Below are 21,056 nucleotides of genomic sequence, written 5' to 3' on the forward strand. Positions count from 1 at the left end.
CCCTCTTCTGCTGAAATGGGGACAGAATCACATTTTCCTCCAAAACTAATGAAGAATATCCATATCAATTTTTTCTCTGCCTTGCATAATTCTAGAGGAAAAAAACTCCAACAAAACCCTCTCTGGCTACAATAGTTTTCGTAGTATAGCTGCATGTTGATTTAAACTGTTATTATATATGCATGGTCAAACCTGTTTATGGTGAAATTCTTTTATGTGTAGAAAAATGAAAGGCACTAATTGTTTCAGTGTACTACAATGTCTATACTGTTATTTCAGTTAAAGGAAAGTCTTTCTTATTGTGAATTTGTTCTGTGGGAAATGACCTTGTAAAAGGATTTTTGCTGTAGACTTAAAAGAAAACCTAGCTTACGGCCTATGAAAGTTTGCCAATAAGGAAAACATGAATGTTTATTTGTGGACATGAAACTCAGAGGAGAGTCAATGACCCCATCTGACAGTGAGCTGCTATCTCTGAAACACAGAAGAAAAAGGCACTTTTCTGGTTGCTGAGCATGCACAGACTGGTCCATTTGTAGCTGAGACAGTAATCTGTCATGGTAAGTGTCACCGTCTGCAAATCACCTCACTTTTCTGGGGCTCTGTTTCTTTTCCGCCTTTTTATATCTAAACTAACTGTCTGAAAGATTTTCGGGATTGTATCTTACTATGTCTGTGTGCCGTGTCTAACTTATTGTCAGCAATGTAATTAATACTGAATAAAGTCAGTAGCTGTCCTATGAAAGTCTTTCTAATGCCTCATTATGTCTCAGCCCTAACCTGAAATAATCATCTGAGGAATGACAGGTTATCTCCGCAACCCTGTTCCATGTGTCAGGCTGCTGTAAAAGAAGTATAAACTAAAGCTAGTGATTTTTTCTGTTTTTTTTTTTCCATATTATGGGATTCTGAAAAGATATAGAAAAAGGATGTTCAGGCTCTACCAGAAGCTATAGGCTCAATATGAGAATCACCGGGTGAAATTCTATAGCCTTTATTGTGAAAATGTCCAGAATAGAAAATCATAATGGTTCCTGCTAACGTATGAGTCATTTACCTACACTTGTTATTAATATTAATGCACTACCGCAGCTTTCAATCCTTCATTGAATTGCACTCACTCGGAACATTTTCCAGACAGCTTCCCTAACCTGTACAGTCAGGAGCTCCCTTTCCCCAGTGAAACCCCCAGAGAGGGCATGTAGCTCTAAGCACGGTTGTCCTTTTCCGTGAGTGCATTCTCCCTTGGGTGCCGCTGTTCTGGGAACACAGTAAAAGTGCAAACTGCAGCCTCTATGTTTACATTGGTGGATAATACGCTATTGATTTCACTGTCTTTGGAAACCAGCCACAGTTTCTTCATACACAAAATGAATGTATAAAACTAACTGGCTGTTTTCCAAATATATAATAGGTGGAGATTAACTTTACTTAAGATTTCAGCAAGAAAATCAGTTCTAGAGGGAAATAGCATTTTGTTTCAGTGTTCAAAAAATAGTTCCCCTGGTCACAGTAGTAACTACAAGCCCCCTCCTTTTTTTTTTTCATACAGTGCCTATTCTTTGCCTTTGACAAAAACAGTCACAATAGACACAGTATAGCAAAAAGACAACCATCTTCATACCTGTCCCTCTTTAAGCTGTGAATAACAGAAAAATAACAAAATGGAGCTGAAAGATTCATGGGACTGTGATCAAGTAATGAATGCACAAGTTGGGAAACTTATCTAATACTTACAGGTTTGTGTCTTAATTTCTTTGCATGTCCCCCGCATGGCCATTCTGAGTATTAGACACTAGCAGTCCCAAAGGTAGCCATGGGTATGCCTTGACCCCGTTCCCCTGCTAGGCTATACTGCTGAGCAGGAGCAGCTCCTAGGCTACATTCAGTGCTAGATTTAGTACAAGAAACTTGCTTTCAAGATCATCCTTGAAACATGCTCTGTGATGAATCTCTTCACGGCTCTAAGACAGAAATCCAAAATATGTCCCGTGTTTAGAGCACTGAAGGGTGCATTTGTGGGTATATGGCATGGTAATGTGTGCAGCTTCTTTCATTTTGCATTACAGTTAGCAGAATATTTTCCTTTATGTTCAGTGGAAGTCGAATGAGACATTTAAGGCAAGAGGAGACTGTGGCATACTTATCAATTACAGTTTTCTAGGGAAAGGAGTTTTCTATCAGGATGGAACTTATTCCCTACACTGGCTTCAGTGTATAGAGAAGCTAGTCAGTAATCAAGCTCCAACCCTAAGGAAAATAATTTAGGTTGCTCTGGGCAGAGATGGGGGCATCAGTCCAAGGGCTGTAATGGACATGGGGCTCTCCTGTAACGTGCGATGGACAGACTGCGCTTTGAGAAACAAAAAAGTGGTTTGGCTTTGCTACTTAATTTTTTGAGTGAAAGAATGACTATACTTTTAAATTAATCAGAGAAGAATATAAGATCCTATATTTATACCAATTTATGTTTCTTCTAACCTTCTAACAAGCTTTGAATTCATGTTTTCCATCTACTCAAAGCAAGGAGGTGGTGTATGTAAATTTGAGCAACTCCCTGAAGATCATTTTATACATACATTGAAAAGATAGCTCACTTCAAAAGTTTGCATTAGGTGCTGGAAATATCTTTGCTTTCACTGAGTAAAGTTAAGATCCTTTCACTTTATCTGGCTGGCAATTTAAAACCAGAATTATTTATGACTACTTCCCTATTTTCCCTGATGGAACTCAAAACCTTGAAGCATGAGAACAATAACACTGGGGGGGATTAATAAGGTTTCTCTGCAACATAAACCTGAGAGGTAGAAAAATTTGATGTTTGTACTAAGTACCTAACAGATATCTCTACAAAACAATTTAAATATCCATCTGTTTCATTTAATAGTTGCATTGGGTTTCAATTTTTCTCTCGTTGTCTGCTCTAATATCTCTAGACGATCTATCAATTTTTTTTATAATTATTTCAGTGTGTGTGTGTCACTAATGTGTTTTACTGTATTCACCTGTTTAAAGCCTGGAATTTCTCTTGAAGAAATTAATTTAGAACCTTACCTTTATTGGAAAACATGGATTTTGTTTTTCACATGTCATCTGGCACTCCATTCCAGTTAGGAACGTGGTTCTGCTTGTGCTCTGGGGTGTGAATGCAATGTCATGGTCTATGTATTGTCCCCACACCACAATAATATCAGAATACAGATTGTCTTCAGTAACAGCCTCATTAGATGTGTGAATAATTTTTCTTGTCACTTCACGAACCTGGGAAGAGAGCTAATTTACCTTGAGTGCAAAGTAGTATTTACTTCTCACAAAATGATAAAACACTAAAAACCAGGGGAACAGTGATAAAAGCTATATTTTTTTTTCCTTAGAATACTTTATGTTATAGAGTGCTTTTAATGGTTTGCTTAAAAACAACCCCCCAAAAAAACCCCAACAACAACAAAAAACCCAACTTCTGACAGAGTCTTATTTCTGTTCAGGAGCTGGGATACCAGTGCCAGAAGCAGATTCAAAGATGTTTCAGCTAAGTTTTTATATATATTTGCCAAATGAGTGGTGTATCTTTGATCTGTTCCTTTCCAGAGAATTTTGAAAACCGCACATTTCTTTTAGATTGTCGAAAAGTTTTCTTTCTGTTTATTCTGTTTTATGCTCCTTTTACAAATGGATTCTGTTTGCTGGGCAACCTCAAATCACTGTGGATACACAGAGGCTCTGAGCTGCTCCGTACATAAATGGAGCAGCTTATGCAGCCCAGGAGACGAGCTAGGTTGCAAATATATGGTAGCTGAAAGCTCTGATTCATTTTCGCAGGCAGGGAGAAGCCAAAACATATTTCTGAGGCACTTCTGTGAAAGCTGCATAGAGATATAGATGCTCTGAGGGGGAACACATGGAGACATCTATGCTACATGTCCAGCCTATTCTAATAACCAAGCAAAACCATCAGAGCAAAATCAGCACTCAGTTTGTGATGATTAGTGTATTGTTATTATTCACAGATTCCTCCCTCATGCTGCAAAATATTCCCTCACATACAGTAGATGCCTTAGAAGTCAAGCAATTGAAAGGGCAGCACATGAAATAGAGTCACGGAGTCTGTAATAAATATAAGGGCTATGTAATGAATGTATAAAGCAGGTGTAGTTAAATAGAATTGGTGAGGACAAGAGGCAACATGGGACTTGTTAGGAACATCAGGCTTTATATTGAAATAGTCAAGAGCAGAGATACATGCAAGAGATACAAGTCCTTATATCAGTATTTTAACAGCTTTGGTGGCCACAAAGCACAAACTTTTTTTCCTTGCAGTTAGTAAGATTTTCTCATCACTGCTAACTTGCACAGCTACGCTGTGTTCTAATATTGCTTTATAATAATCCTCACATATATGTCTCACTTTCACATTATTTGCGTGTTGCTTTTTAAAGGGTAGACTTGGATAGATAAAAGTATAAAAAAAGAATTATGTAAATGAGGAAAAACATCTATGGCACTAGGTTTATCCTATCTTACTTCAAAATAAAGCAGAGAACCTTGCTGATGGTCAGATATGATCAGATTCGGTGCACTCATGTAGTTTTGTTTTAGTGTGTTTTACCCTAATGTACCCTAATAAATGTAGAAAAAGGCAGTTTGTACTATCTACTAAAAAAGGCAGTTTGTACCATCTACTGGAAATTTACCTGTGTAAATGTCAGGTTTTCATCTTTAAGTGCTAAATTGTGCAGCTTAGAGACAATGTTATTTAATTAATAACATGAGTTGCAGGTGACATTAACACTAAATTCTCTTGCTCATCCTTCTTAAACATATGGTGGTTAAAATAACAAGACTTTGAATCCATTAAAAGTCAGGTTTCAAAGCAATGATGACAAACCAGAAATAGTAAATCCAGCCCAAATCATTGCACACTGCACTGGTGAATTTTTCACCCAGTCCTCTATACAAATATTTTTTGTTCAAACTTCTCTCTACAGCAGCTCTGTTATTTTTTAAGTATATAAGCTGCTAAAATCTATAAATATTGCAATGCCTTCTTAGCTCATGGTCTATCTTGGTCTATCTAAAAAATGAAGTTATGATTTGAGAGCAATACTTGTTCAATTAAGGTACACTAATCTAGGAAAAACAGTATACATGCGTACAGACATACACATGCTAGCACATCTATGTGCTTTACATTTATTTAGTTAGTACCCAGCCCTGTTTTCCCCTTTCTCCTTCCCTGAATAAAGGCACCATTATTGAAACAAAGAATCATAAAATCCCCAGAAATTTTAGGCTGGAAGGAAACTCTGGAGACCACATAGTGCAGCTTTCTGTTGAAAGCAAGGATTAGGTTATTCAGAGCCCCATCAAGCCAGGTCCTGGGTATTTCCCGGGAGGGATATTCCAGCAGTTGTCTAGGCAGCCTATTTCGACATTTAATTTTTCTCACAACACGTTTTTTTTCCTGCATCAAGACAAAATTTCCCCTGGAGCAGCTTGTGACCATTGCCTCTTGCCATGTCAGTGTGCATCCTTGTGAAGACCTCCCTCTTCTCTATAACCTTCCATGCCTTCTCAGCATGGGAGGGCTGTGATTAGATCCACCCTGCACCGTCTTTTCTCTAGGCTGAGCAATCATCCCCCCAGGTCTGCTGGCTGTCCTGCGCCTGGTGCAAGCCAGGCCAGGCACGCGGCTGGTGCGTGCCCTGCCTGCTCTCCACCACGGTGCTTTTCGGCAGCGCTGCCCCCCAGGCAGTCAGTGCCCCCCTGCACTGCTCCTTGGGCTTACCCCAGCCCAGGTGCAGGGGACCTCTCGCTGTTTGACTGACTGAACTTATGCTCTCGCAAAGCTAGCGGCTTCTTAACTGAGCTCAACGGCTTCTTTTGCTATTTGATTTACTGATGCCAGTGGAGGTCTGGGTATGGTTATAGCCCAGCGGACGTATTTCAAATGATCTCGTGGTGCACTTTCTAACCAAGGGTAGCTGGACTCCATTGTATCGGACACTGGGATCCCATCCTCGAGGTTGGCTGAGTCCATCTTCATAGGCTGGTGGAAGCCACCTAGCCAAGGCTGTGTTGGATGCTCCCCATCTAGGATGTTCCCTGGGAAAAAAAAAACAACAAAAACCAAAACCACAATAACAACAGCAGCAAAACAAAAAAAATCCTGCATCTCTGAATATATTCTGAATATAAAATATTTATCTATTTTGTAATATATTTATAATATATTTATATTCTGAACATAAAATAACCTGAATATAAAATAATATAAAATAATCATCGACCACAGAACAAAATTCCATTGCAATAAGATGTTCATGTAATGATCTTTGAAAAGGCATCAAATACTGGTCTTCATGTATGCCAACATCAGTTCGACTCGAAAGGAAAATAAAGAAAAATTAAATTGTTAATGAAATATTACTATCTTACTTATTTTTATAATGTAAGTTGGCTACCTTTTGACATCTTTGAAATACTTGCCCCAGTGGTGATTTCCTGATAGTGTCCTCATTCCCCGTCAAGTCAGATATATTCTTAAGTACCTTTCTGGCATCTTTTAAAAGATGTTTATTTAGAGTGATAGCTAGGAAATCAAGGTTTAGGAAAATATAAAGAAGCCCTGGAATAAAGGTGAAGAAAGCTTAAAAGAAAAAGGGATACCAGCCATACAAAGTATAATCATTTAGCAAGACCCAAGGAGAAAGTACTGAGGAAAGGGAAAGACGGCTGAAGTTGCTGAATTCAGTGGTAATGCTCCCTCTAGTTTCATCTATACTAATTACTTGGGTAGAGCTTGGGGAGGGCCTATACACAAGCCCAAGCGCTGGTATGCATTTAGCTATGCTTTTAAGTTGCTAACACTAACTGCAGTGTGTTTTTGGCTCACGCCAACTAACATTTCTCTGAATGACACCTGGCTGGGCACACCTTGGGATTAGCGCATGCCAGTTCGCCATCCTGCAGCCAGCCTGCTTGGAAGAGGGAAGGGGAGTAAAAAAGTTTAAACAAAAGTCTAAGAGTAAAAGGGTGGCAACAGTCAGGTCATACTTGATTTGAGGGCCAGGAAATGATTCCTGGTGATTTTTATTTATTAGCATAGTCAGTGAGTCTTGGGCTTGACCCAATTAATTTTCCTTCTATCATGAACATTTCTAATGCATTTTTCCTAAGAGAATATTTTGGGGGTTTTGTTTGTTTGGTTGTTTTTTTAACATGGCCTGTTCAATATATTTCATAATTGTTGAATATACATAGACATTAAAAAGAAGAAATAAAATTTTTGCAATGTACTCAGTTGAGCAAAATTGTAAAGTAAGCCACAAAGAACCAGAAATATTCCCAGACAGTTAGTAGAACTACATGGTGTTAAAACATACATTTATATGTCTATTGGGATGCTAAAGAGGGAGCAATTATTTTATTAATACTTCATTGATCTCCGGCACACTGAAGTGGCTCAATTTGCGAAGCTATATGGTACAGTAGTACACTTAATTATCCACAATAATTCACACTTGAAGATTGAAGTATGCTTTAATAAAGCATTCAAATTAGTTACAGTTGATTTGCCTTTATTGAAATTGCATAAAATATTGCACATAGTGTAGTGCTATTTCACTCAATTAAAAATAATGAAATGTTAATTTAACTGCTTAACCAGTGATTTTTCTCCTGATTGCTTTTATATTTTAGCAAATCACTGGAATGTTACTTTAGTAAAACCGTTCTCACATGCCTTTTTATTATTACATTAAACATGTTAATGTCTTGGAATCTTGCTTGAGTTAAAAAGGTTTTTATCTAGGGCAGCTGAAATAATGAGATTTTGGTACCATACAGCTTTATAGAGTAGTCAAATTTGATTACTGTACATTCTGTTTATGGGAAGTGGGACTTTTCATTCACTTGTGAAATACTGGAATTTCACAGTTTGGATTTTGTTTTATCTCCCTTAGAGGGAACCTGGAGTTTTAAGATGCAGTTCACTATCCAGATTTATGTCTTTTGAATGTTATTTTAATGTCCTGCCTAGTTTCAGGTAGAAAGAATGAATGCCATATGGCAATTTAATAATTCGATTTTGTCATGTTTTACATCACTCTGAGCTACTATGGACATAACTTCTGGTAAACGTGGAAAACTTCTGAAAAATAAGCCTGCCACTAAACTGAACACTTAGCTTGTATTGAAGTGAAGCAGCTGTCCTAAAGGAAACATCTCAATTCCTTCTTATAGGCACTGGATTCAGTCAGAACTGCTTATTCTTTCCATTAGGTGAGCCATATTCATACCCCTAACTCTGACGGTATTAGAGCTTCAGACTAAGCGTCAGGTCCTTACCTGATGAAATGGTTAATGACACAGTAATGAAATAGAAATGCTGCAGATAAAATTCCTCCTATCTGCCCAAATATTAGGCATACAAAATATAATCTAGACATCTAAGCACCTGTCCATCAAGCCAGAGAGACAAACAACTCCTGGGTGCCATCCTATCATCCCACCCTCTCTCTCACTATTAGAAAGAGCCAAAGCTGCAGCCTTGCAGGAGACTAGATCAATGCAGTTAGTTGGGATAAAAAATGGGGGAAAAAAAAAGCTATTTGGACATGCCTTGTCTCCCTTATTCTTCATTAAAAAATAATGTTGTAAATTTACTTTGCTTATTATCCACACATATGCCTTCTGGCAGAAAGAAAATATCAAAAATCTGTTGATATCTGTTACTAGTAAATGTGGATAATGACACTGCTGGGAATGTCTGATGTTATGTTGATATTCTCCATAGAAGGACATGTTTATGTTATTCTGTTATGCCTTTGTTCTAGGAAGTTCACACTAAAACAAAGTAATCTCAGTGCTGTGGAGTAAATACTTTGTCATCTATCTGATTTGTCCCAAATATGTGAACTGATTAAGTAAAACATCTGTAAAGAAATTCCTTGCTCACTTTTAAATAGATTTAAACAGTTTTTTCTTATAGGTAAACAATTAATTTCACTATGAATTTTGTTTTTAAATTTCACCTATGAAATGCAGCATTTACTGACCTACAGCACAGCTGCACATTCCGACTGGAATACCACATAGGTCTTGATATATTTTCCATCTGAAAGTGGCAGCTGTAAAGCAAGGAAAAGTACAGACTGGTACTTCAGTTAAAGTTTGAAGTCTCTGAAGCTGACTTACATCGTAGAATATGTTGTTTACATTATAGTATAATGGGCCTTTTAAGTTTCAGTAAAGCTTGAGGTATTTCAAGGAGCTCACAAAGTTTTAGACTAAGTTAAGATCTGACTCACTGGTTTCAAAGTTTTTGGTTTTGGTTTTTTGCTGCCTTGCAACTTTAACAGATGTTTAGAGCAAGAAGTCTAAAATACCACCAAATATGAGTGATGGGTTTAAACACTGATTTGGTGCAAGCGTAAAACTATACAAAGTAGAACACAGTGACTACAGACTAACCAGACTCAATGGATCGTATTTACCCTCCCCAGTTTTAGAAACCAGACTGAAATGCCTATACACATCCTAGTATTACCAGAGTCACTGAAGAGAAAAAGATGTTTTACCTTACTCATAGCAGAGTGTGTTTCTTTCTGTCTCTGGAGAGAAAGACTACAGCAGCCATGCCTGCAAATTAAGAGCTTCAGCCATGTGCCTATGTTCAGCTGCATGAATCTTGGCCAATGTGTTCAAGCCCTGATGGAGTTGTCAGTGCAAATATTATACTAGCTGTTAGTTCAGATTCCAAGCAACTCTGCAAGTGCCTGGGGGAAATTATGTATATCCGCATAGTTAGATTTATAACATCGATGCACGTCAGGTTTTGTTCTTTCAACAAAGAGCCTATCAGGCATGTTCCTTGCAAATGACTTGTGGTATAGCAAAACAGATTCATCTCATAAAAACAGACTGATTGAATAACAAAACTGCAGAATTTTACTGCTATTCATTCACCACATTGCAGAGTGCCTTAACCTGTGCAACGCTAATGGCCTTCCGTTTACAGCTCTGCAGCTCTCCACTTGTAATATTACAGTCTGCCTTTCAGTTGCGACCTTACACCTATGTATCCAAAGGTTGCTGAGTATAAATATTGCCTACCCTTGTACTCAACAGGGCTCTCATTCTCAGTTTTACACCCTCATTGCACTGGAGGATTCTGAAAATCTGTTACAGCTGTTATGTTGGTTTTGCAGGAAACAATTGCCATAGAGAGAACAAGTAGATAATAGTAGTAAATAATAGTCATTGAGATAGCCAATAAGCATACATTTATATAAATAGATGTATAAAAATAAATATATCACCCAGAATTTTTAGATGCATGCTTGCTAAATATTAAGGTTGTGGGAAAATAAAAAAATGAGAATCTACTTGTTTTTCTTACTGCTCCTCGTAAAGTAATTCTATTTTCCTGCTCAATATTTTCATCCAATTCAATCAAAAATGAATGCTGGGTTAGAATTCAGTCTGTTTAATTTTTATAGAAAAAGGCATCTACTGAATCAGTCCTCCCTAAATTTAAAGTTCCTTACATAATCTTAGAAGCCTTCATAGGGAGAGACTGTCCACAAAAATTAGTGTACCAAAGTTTAGATGAAGAGGTTCTTCCCCTGGGAGTTTTCAGAGGCACCTCATTTAGAGACAAGTTGATGCCAAATTAGTTAATTGAAGTCACCCCCCAATTTTTCTAGGAAAAAGTAAACATAGCTTCTTGAGTTTAAAGAATAAGAAGGAATTTTTCAGGGCATAATTCTTGTCATACATACCTGTTATTGCAGGCACCAGTGATGAGTCGATATTTATTAGCTAAGCAATTGTTTGGACATTTTGGTGGCAACATATAAGGCAGACATCCAGAAATGTTAGCAATCATAGTGAGCAGATCAGCTGATAAAATATCTGAAAGGAAGAACCCAAAAAAGCAATTATTTGCTCTATTGCTATATAGCTGCTACAGGAGAAAAGGCATTATTGTCAGCTACAACTACAGCATCCCCTCTCTTCTTCCTAGGAAAAAGCACTTAGTGAGAAGTGCTGCAGGAGGCAGCCTCAGGGACTTAGAGGAGACAGAGGGTGAAAGGGAAGAGCTGGTTTTATTATCTGATGTGTAGAGAATGAGAAGGAAGTAGTCCAGCCATAGCTGAGAACTGAGGTTGACCTGCTCCTTTTTCTCCTTCAATCTGCTCTCTGCTTCCTCTTCCCCTGTATTGCAGTCACATTGCTTGGTCCTGTGCTTACAACAAAGGTGTAAAAAATGCCATTCAAGAACAGAAGTATACACCAAGGACCAAAAATGTGGGACTGGAAAGACGCAGAAATTTAAAGACACTACAGCTGACTATATAACTAAACGTGGAGTGGCAGAGGCTCAGAATTATTAGCTGGAATTTGGAAGCTAGGTAAAATCAGGGAGCTGTATACCAGTAGACAACATGTTATTTATATCTTTGTAATACGATCCCAGATGGGTTTCCCAGTGAGCATTCTGCTGATGAGGGACAAAGTCACGTTGTGTAAGCTCCAGAGAACTGGCACCCTCTCTCACCCACGCATGTATGTAAACACATGTATGGCAGGTTGGAGGTAGAGGTGCACATGAAAGAGGAGCAAAATCCTTCCTGAACTCAGAGAACTCTTGCCATTAGAACTGACTGTAACCATCACATGCTGAAAGAAAATGGTAGAGGCAGCATCTAACTCTTGCCCTTGTCTCCCCACCGGCTACTGCAGGTCACGCAGTCCCACCACCTATCTGTTCTGCCCATTCCAGCTCTGAACTAAGCTGCTTTAGTCCATTAATCAAGCCAAAAAAGTAAGCCAGAAAAACAAACAAGAAAAGGTTTAAAAGCCAAATCAGCTCAAAAAATGTTCTGCTGAGCAGCTAGAACCTCTGCAAGGTAGGGGTGAGAACAGAGAAAGAATGGGCTGTTAGACTGGTTACGTAACCTTGTCATTATGTACTAGCTACTCATGCCAAATTTGTGGATAGAGCTGTATTTCCATGTTAGTTAGTGTTCAAAGTTACGCTCAGAGCCCAGTTCCCCAGTTATCTGTGCTGCAGTATTGACTCACATGTTTTCTTTAAAGTCAATTTAGTTCTTTAATTCATGTAAAGCTACTCTTTGTCATGGCACATAGAATGTATAGTGTCTATTCATCTTCCATTAAAGTTGTTTCAGTTTTGAAAATTAACAAGAATTTTGTGCACTTGTTCTACTGTTTAGAAATTCAATTTCTTTTGAAACTGCACCAGCAGAAAAATAATTGTATCTTTGTGTGTGAGTGTCTGTGTATATATAAATATATGCACACACACATATATACATATAGATATATTTTTAGTTCTACACATGTCCCATTAGTTTAGTAAGCCAGATGTTTCCTCAAGGAAAAAAAAATAATAAAATAACTGTGGACTTTTATGTTTGTCTACAGCACTCTAATGCATCCATATCTTGAAAAATAATGTCACGTTATAATACTAAGACAGAGAATACAAATTATAATTCTCCAGTTCATGCTGCTCTAAGTGACAGAATTAAATTACAGAAAAAAACATCAATGTTTCAGAATTTTTGAGCCTTCCAGACACCAGACAGATATCTTGAAATTCATCTCTAATTAATGGCAACAAGAATTTTACTTTACTTAGACAATTATACATCATTGAACTTTCTGCACTATCTCTCTTTCTTTCTCCATCTAACATAAAAAACCAGTTAAAATAGAAACAAAGTGGAAATAAATGTGTAACAGCAGTGCATTACAAAATTAGTTTTGGAATTAAGGAAATATTTTCTTAAAAGAGGGATATTAATAAGACCATCAATGTCCAGAGGAAGTGTATTTGAAAATGCCAGTGTCATAGAGTGGTAGAAATTGTATTATTTTATCTGTAGACTCTAGGCCCCAGAAGCACTAAACTCAAAGTGCTGGGGAAGATAGATATTTCACTGTAAACAAGAAGCTTGCAATGCTGCAGATACGCAAGCTGATTTATAGGCAATACAAATATACAGTCATGAGTTCACAGGATACCAATAGCAAAGTGCTGCTCTCCTCAATATAGGAACACAGCCTACACTCCAGGAAAGAAAAATGTAAAACAGTGACTCTGTGAGGTGCTTTTAAGAACAAAAGAGAAGGCATTCTGGCCTCAGGGTGTGGACAAGATACGTACTCCTGCCGAAGTGAAGCTAACCCAAATTTAATCTAAAAGACAACATTCAAGAAATCAACAGGGTGTTTTGCCAATGTCAATATACTATATTTACCAGTTGGATGCAATGAACGTTTGTGCTTCTGGCAAACTTTTTGTTTCAGCACTTGAATTGACATTTCCATTCGTTCAGCTGCTTGGGAAATATCTTGACTCTCTTGTTCAGGAAATCTTGAGAAAGCCAGCAGCAAAGTAGGAGTTGCTATTCCCCTTCCTTGGATATTTCTATAATTGAGATAAAATACGGAAGATTTTTTAACATATAACCTTTTAGAACTTATTCATAGTTGTATTTGTCTATGTTGGATATGTTCTGAGTTTAAGGTATATTTTGTTTGAAGGGTATACTGGGAAAGCAGAGAGGAAGACTACTTTGTGACCTTGTTCTGCAAGGAAAATTCTGAAAAGAAAGGGAAAGTGCTCTTCCATGGGACATACACAACAAGGTTAAGCTTGTGAGAAGCCTTCAGGATGAGACAGAAACCGTTGGGGTGGACAGACCCTGCAGCACAAAGTGCCTGTGCAAGATAGTCACAATATAGGACTCCCACTATAGACACATCTAAATGAGTAGGCTTTGCTTTCATGTAACATTTAATATCAAAGACCATCTCAATCATTGCAGGTGGATTCACAAATGCCCTAGCACTTAGGAGTCAAGCAACCAGCCCACAGTCATCTTGATGCCATCTGCAGTTGATGATAGAGACATGTCCCCTCTCAGAGATTGTCCAAGCACCTGCCTTGCACTGACTAGTTACAAATGGAGTTTCAGCAATTAGTTTAGTAGGGCTTCATTGGACAGTTATATGGCTATACATGCTAGTTTACAGCCTGGCCTTACCTCTAGCTTTAAGGAGCTCAGGTTTGACAAGATAACTTCTGTAGCATAAAGTTAATCACTTAAACATAAGAAAAATCCTTTTTACTGTGAGGGTAGTCAGACACTGCAACAGGCTGCCCAGAAAGTGGAGTCTCCATCTTTGGAGATATTCAAAGCCCAAATGGATAGTGTGCTGAGCAACCTGCTCTAGCTGGCCCTGCTCTGAGCACAGCGCTGGCCAAGACGGTTGCCAGATCTCTCTCAACTGTTCTGTGATTCACTGCAAGATTTATTTTTTACTCAGCATGGGCTGTCTTGCCACTGTCCTTTTTTTGGCAGAGGAGCCTTGAGAAAAGTGCATCAAGGAGAACTTCCTTTTTAGCTGGAAGTCCCAAGTCCTAAACTGACTCCTACAACTTAGAAAAAAACACTGCAGTCTATTCCATTTCCAGACATGGTCATAGGTTGCAGACATCCCCGAAGGCTTCTCTGCAGCACAGATTTATTTGGATATGCAATTTTCATTAAAATGTGGTGCTGTCATATTCACTTAGGTTTTTTTAAAGCATGAGCCAAGTTTAAGATGGTAACAACAGTTTTGGTTTGGGCAAAGCAAACAAATTTCTGTTTGCAAAATTACAAACGTGTTTACATAAAAAGCATTAAGTAAGAAAGTACAACTCCAAGGGGTTTTCTAGATGCTAAATTTGTCCTTAATTGATCCAAAAGAGCCTTAGCCTGCTCATATATTCTTTACACAGAAACTATTCCTTTCCTTTCAAGAGCAGAGCTCAAGAACTCTTGCAACTATGAAAAAGAGCAATCTTGCTCCTCAGCACCACGTTTTTCAGGTTTTCCATAGACAATTAGGAATCTGGCAGGGAATTTGGAGTATTAAAAGTCCTGAGTTGTGTCCCAGTAAAAAAGAAAAGAAAGATGATATAACTAAATGCAAGAACTCAGGTTTAATAATTTAATATCCACATGAGGATAATATCGGTCATGCATAATTTAAAAAAAAACTTATATGAACAGGCAAACATGTCTGTACAAATGATTTAAATAAGAACATTTATACAAATTAGCTAGGAGCTAAGAATCAAAAATAACCTACAACCCAAAGAAAACCCCCAAAACTGAACCACCATCACCCTTAAGGGCAAGATATGTTCAATTTTGAGATATTTTCTATCTTTTGTCTAATCTCATAGATACTGTAAGATTATCACAGCAGTTATTATTTTGCCACATTTCCTGTCCATTCCGCCCCCTGCCCTTATTCAATGTACGCATGCTAGTCCCTTCTAGTTTTTACACACACCCCTGAAGCTGAACACTGTGTAAGTTACAAACTGTCTCAATATTTTGTAATGCAGAAATAGCCCCATACAGCTAATACCTGTGATAGTATCATTATTAGGAACATGAAATCAGACATGAAGTGTCTTTCATACATGTTTAAGAATATAAGTCCTAGTGTGGACCATGGTGTTTGGACAGAAGGTTCTTTATGTTTGCCAGACTCTCAGTTACTGAATCTCATTACAGATCGTAATTAAAAATATATGTACATTAAAAAAAACACCAAACCCTAAAAAAAATTCTCTGGAATATGAGCCACACTTTCTCTTTCAGCTTCAGATATTTTGAGTCTGAGGTTTCTTTCTGTCTTAAATTAATATATTTATAGAACACCTTGCTTAGAGATTTCTAGCCTGAATTAATGCCTTAGATATTTGTGACCATTCAGGAGATGTCTCAAAACAGTGACATTGTGCAGAATATAAAGTGATAAAGTTATAAAATTATAAAGAATATAATTTCTTCTTTCCTGTAATGTGTGTGTAATGGCCAGTCTGCTTTAAGACTGGCACTGACTAACTGATCATGCTTAGTGAGTTTCTGCGACTATAACTTCTTATCCAGAACATTGAAAATTTTTTTCCACTTCCCTGTGCATACAGATGATCCATGATGGTCCCTTCTGTAGATGGTCCTTTTGAATCGGCATAGATAGGGGCCAACAGAAAAAGCGTCTTAAATTGTGGGTTTTACAAATTAGATTCTTTAAAAACATGAAACAAACTACTTCAATGTAGTATACACTAAGTGAAAGTAATTTTACCAGAATGAAGATGGTGAGAAATGTCTTTAATTTGCTAAGGCCTGAATTCTTTTTAGGGTTGTCATCTATACTTTTTAATCTGTTAAGAACGCTGTGCCTTCAGCTAAAATATATGTCAATCATTTCTTTCTTTAAATAGGCTGAGAAAACCTCTTGTGTTTGTATTAGAATTGTACTTACCTTCAATCTATTAGGGTAAGTTCAAACAGGAGTCTAAAAACATGTCTTATCTAAAACTCGCTCAAACCAACTATCTAGCACCACCTGACCTACCAACATAATTCACATCTCTCTTATACATAACTAGTTCATCAGTCCTTTTGAGTTAATTACCAAGTTCTAACAGAGAAATATATGATCATTTACAGCTGTGTGCAATACAGGGCCTAAGAGACTATCACTTTGCGCATCTTGCCCATTCTGGATTTATCTTTAGTTTCTTCTCCACCTTAAAACCCAGAAAAAGGAGACACTCAGCAGGATATAAAAAACAATGCACAGTTGGAATCAGGAGCCTTCCCAGCAGAGCTGAGATTCACTAGTTAAAGGTAGTACAAGTTTCATAATTTGTACTGTTTTTTATTATAACAAGGTTTACTGTAACTACAGTTTACTCTTACAAGCCAACTACTACTTTCAAAATGTATTTTATAATGCACGTGGTCGTAAATTAGCAATGTATTTGCACATACCACTGGGTAAGTGTCATAACCTCACAGGTGACATATGGCTCTGAAAGCCCTGTTCAAACTGCCTAGATTCCCGTTGGCGTTGCCATTGTAATACAAATAATACAATTTAATGAGGATGCCATTGTGTTCCATCTATGCTATGTTAATAATATCATGACTGTTTATATTACAATGACAAACATGAACACCTGCTCTTAAAGACTAACAAACCCAGAAGCTAATTGGAATAGCAGGCAGGTACTAGCAAACGGTCATGAGAAGCACTTGGCAAGGGGAGACAATCATGAACAGCACAGCAGACTATGAGGACCATAATGGGACTTATGTGACCTTAAAACCTGGGAAGTAATTTCTAACACAACTAGTAATTTCTAACACAACTAAATTTCTAAAACACAAACAACAGTTCAAGAATTTAAGTAATGATATTAAACATCTGATATGAAGAAATGTACTTGTCCATTTTAATCACAATTCAAGCCAAACTGAGGTCTCAGGAGGAATCCAGTTATTTTGACTCAGTTTGCAGTTCAGACACCTAGATCATGAATTCAGCAAACATCAGGTTGGACTATTGTACATGGAACAACTATGAGTTTTCCTATTCTAACCTGAAAAAGGAGCTGCCTTTTAATCTCAGAACTGGCTTTTCAGTCTCAAAGACAGCACTGAGCTCATCTATATTGCACTGTAGTTTCCTTCAATTACTTGTAAGCCAAAGTAAAATGAATTTTCACACTACTATGACCTCCATAACTTCCAGAAGCTCAAATATCTAGTCACATGCATTCCTTTCTTGTGTTTGATCTATGTGCTGACCAAAGCTTTAATTCAACTATACAGTATTCTTAAACTTACAAAGGAAAGAAGCCTTAGTAGCTTTAAACTGACATGAAAATGCAAAAGTATTTAACTAAACACAATCATTCCTCAATATAATGATCAGATTAGACAATAGTTCAGTCCTCTGTACTTTGCAAATGGCCAGGATTGATGTTAAAGAGGCAGGTGTAGAGTGCATTTACAAACCTATATTAAAACAGGAAGACGTCTCTTAACAATATTTATAATTCTCACTGCCCCACTTAATTGGGCCACAATGAATTGGATTATATAAAAGCACACAATAGAAATACAATTTTCACTTCTGGTAATCATCATTTGTAAATTGAAAGACCAAGTATTTTGTACCAGTTAACATTAGAAAAAGTAATAGTCTTAGGAGACTTAAACTCCTAATGCAGGTGTTGGACACTCATGGCTCTGACTCTACAAAACAGGGAAGCATGTGCCTCGGTGGTGATACTAATGTACATCTTTCGACACTCTGCTGAATGTGCAAGCCTTTGGCTGCTTACAGGCTTAACCCCGAACTTATGCAAAAGACATAACCAGTTCTCAGAGCGCTGTTACCAGCAATGCTCTGCCTACAAAAAATTCAAAGGTTAACAACAATGTCTATCAGATCAAGTACTTAATATAACAGTTTTAAATCACTGATCTAATTTGCAACTGCTGCTGTTAAAAGAGGAAAGAAAAGGGGAAAGGGAAGAAAGGAAAGTGAAGAGAAGGGAAGGGATGGCAGGGGAAGGGACAAGAGGGGAGTAGAAGAGAAAATGCCCTATTTGTTTGCCTTTTCTGTAATATTTATATATCAATATATCTATAATTATTACTGAAGCACCTCACATATGAGGAAAGACAGAGAGCTGTTCAGCCTAAAGAAAAGAAGGCTCGGGGGGATTTAATCAATGTATATAAACACCTGAAGGGAGGGTGGAAAGAGGATGGAGCCAGAGTCTTTTCAGCAGTGCCCAGTGACAGGACCAGAGGCAATGGGCACAAACTGAAACACAGAAGGTGCTGTCTGAACATCAGGAAACACTTTTTTTACTGGGAGGGTGACGGAGCACTAACACAGGTTGCCCAGAGAGGTTGTGGAGTCTCCCTCTTTGGAGATACTCAAAAGCTGTGTGGATGTGGTCCTCGGCAACCAGCTCTGGGTGGCCCTGCTTGAGCAAGGGGGTTGGACCATGATGACCTCCAGAGATCCCTTCCAACCTCAGCCATGCTGTGAATCTGCAATTCTTATAAAGGCTTTTAAAGGGAACCCAATTATAGGACTTGTGAATAACAATGCTCTTTAGAGTCTATATTTCCACATACAAAACATTTTGAAGGAAGCTTAACTGTCTGGTGATTAATCTGGGGTGAGCAAATGGTCTCAGTTTTATTCTTAATAGAATTGACAGAATCTTCTTTAAGCATTTATCTTTTACCATCTTTTAGCATTTATCATCTTTAAGATATTGGGTAAATATTGACCAAATAATTGCCAGAATATCCTGTGAGAGAGTTAAACATCAATATCTTCATTTGATACATGAGGCAGCTGAGCCACTGAAAGGTTGAGACCTACGTTTTTAAATTTGAATGCCTCAGGATTGTCACCAAAGTACTAACACTACAAAATGGAAGTGACCTCAGTCTCTACGTACTGAGCAGCCACAGTTCTTGACAGGTTCTGTCCATATAAACAGTTGTCTCTCCCAGAGCTCTGCAAATTGTGACTCATTTTCAAAACACAGAGATAAGTCCTTTAGGAAATTGTAAGCAAAAGGGTGGTGATTGCACTCTGTAAAACTTCGCTGATGTGTTCCAAATATTGGAGAGAAATTAATTTTGTACAGCATAGAAATCTAGTTAGAGCTATACAGAAAATGGTTGAATTTTTTAGACTCATGGCTAGTCATCCTGAGACACTTTCATCATTCCTAGAAAGAGATCACTCTCATACCATAACTCAAGCACAAAGGAGCTTTCCCTAAGTTGTTCACTACCCACAGTTCCTTTCCCTTATCCTTTCATTACATCTGTTTCAGATGGAAGGGGAAATGTGAAATTCACTTCAACAGTCCCATTTAAGTCAATAGAGCTTTGACACTGCTACCATAGGAATTGTTCCCATCTCACACTGCACTGGAAAAAACATAATTAATGTTCAAAAATAAGTAACGCCCATAAAATTACAATTTTTTGAGCCACATGTTAATGGAATGTGGTATGCTACTTAGACCAGAAAAACATTTCTATTTATTTTCATATTTCTTATTTTCTCACATTTTAAGAGCAACTTATGCGGTGATAATGCACAAGGTTCTATTGGTTCAGATGATCATAAACATAATCTATCATTATATGTTTTCTCAAAGAAACAGATTGATCTCAAACGTCTCTGGTATGAAAGCTTTTTGCTGAATAGATCCTTCACTTTTTTTTTTTTACCTTTTAAGGGTATAATGTGCAGCATAATCCACCAGACTAGAGCCCTTCTGGGTAGCCTCAGTAATACACTTATCTTCAGTTTCTTCTTAACAGGGAAAAAAATAAAAAAGAAAGGTGAATATGTTATTCAATAACATTTATTAAAATATCTATATTTACAAAATATACAGGTTTGTAATATTAAGGTATGTGAAATTTTCCCCCATTAAAATGTTCTCCATTTTAGTGTTCCTGAAACTAATGTTGTGGCTTCTGACCTTTCTGAAAGATAAGATAAGGGTAGTAAATCAATTCTTCCCTAATTTATAAGGCTTGAAGGGTTAGACTTTCCTTCTGTTTCTTCCAGTACAAATCCAGCTGTGCACGTTATGTAGTACCAAACGTAACTGGTCCAGCTGAAACGTCTTGTGTTCTGTGTATGCAATTACAGTCCTTAGGCTTCACATGTATTTTGCATTAAACTGTCCTTGGATTGATAGCACAAATCCGAACCTCCCTCACAGGTAATATGAGCTAGTCTGAGCCGCATAAAGAGTTCAAGTCCATATTCAGGCATAATTAACAAACTTTAAGACCTTCTGGGATCTGACCAATGCATGAAAGCCCTATTCTTATTTCTCCACCTATGTTTGATGGAAAGATATATGTGAACCTAACAGTACTTCAGCTGTGCTGTTTTGTGTAGTGCTATCATGGAACACAGATTATTCCTCTTTTGTGTACATCTAGCTTTATATTAAATGAATCAGTCACATTTAAAGTCCAGTGGTTTAATTCCCATCTGTATTTTGTGGGATTGCCCATTTTTTCTTAGAAAATGAATAATAAATAATAATAGATTGCTAACAATCCCCACAGGCGCAGCAATTTATGTACAATTGCTCATCATTTATGTAC

At 37.5% G+C, this 21,056-nt stretch overlaps 1 protein-coding gene across 1 annotated transcript in view; it reads right to left on the reverse strand.

The window, feature by feature from the left end:
* Positions 1-20,853, reverse strand: part of TPO (thyroid peroxidase) — a 42,039-nt gene extending 21,186 nt beyond the window's left edge. Inside the window, exons 1-6 of the mRNA XM_075148023.1 lie at positions 20,822-20,853; positions 20,160-20,195; positions 13,290-13,459; positions 10,782-10,914; positions 5,973-6,102; positions 3,055-3,261 (exon numbers count right to left, since the gene is read on the reverse strand). Coding sequence (XP_075004124.1) covers positions 3,055-3,261; positions 5,973-6,102; positions 10,782-10,914; positions 13,290-13,459; positions 20,160-20,195; positions 20,822-20,853 — 708 coding nt within the window. The remainder of the gene's footprint in view (positions 1-3,054; positions 3,262-5,972; positions 6,103-10,781; positions 10,915-13,289; positions 13,460-20,159; positions 20,196-20,821) is intronic.
* Between the last annotated feature and the right edge of the window lie 203 nt (positions 20,854-21,056).

This window comes from Calonectris borealis, chromosome 3, assembly GCF_964195595.1.
Source record: "Calonectris borealis chromosome 3, bCalBor7.hap1.2, whole genome shotgun sequence".
NCBI lineage: Eukaryota > Metazoa > Chordata > Aves > Procellariiformes > Procellariidae > Calonectris > Calonectris borealis.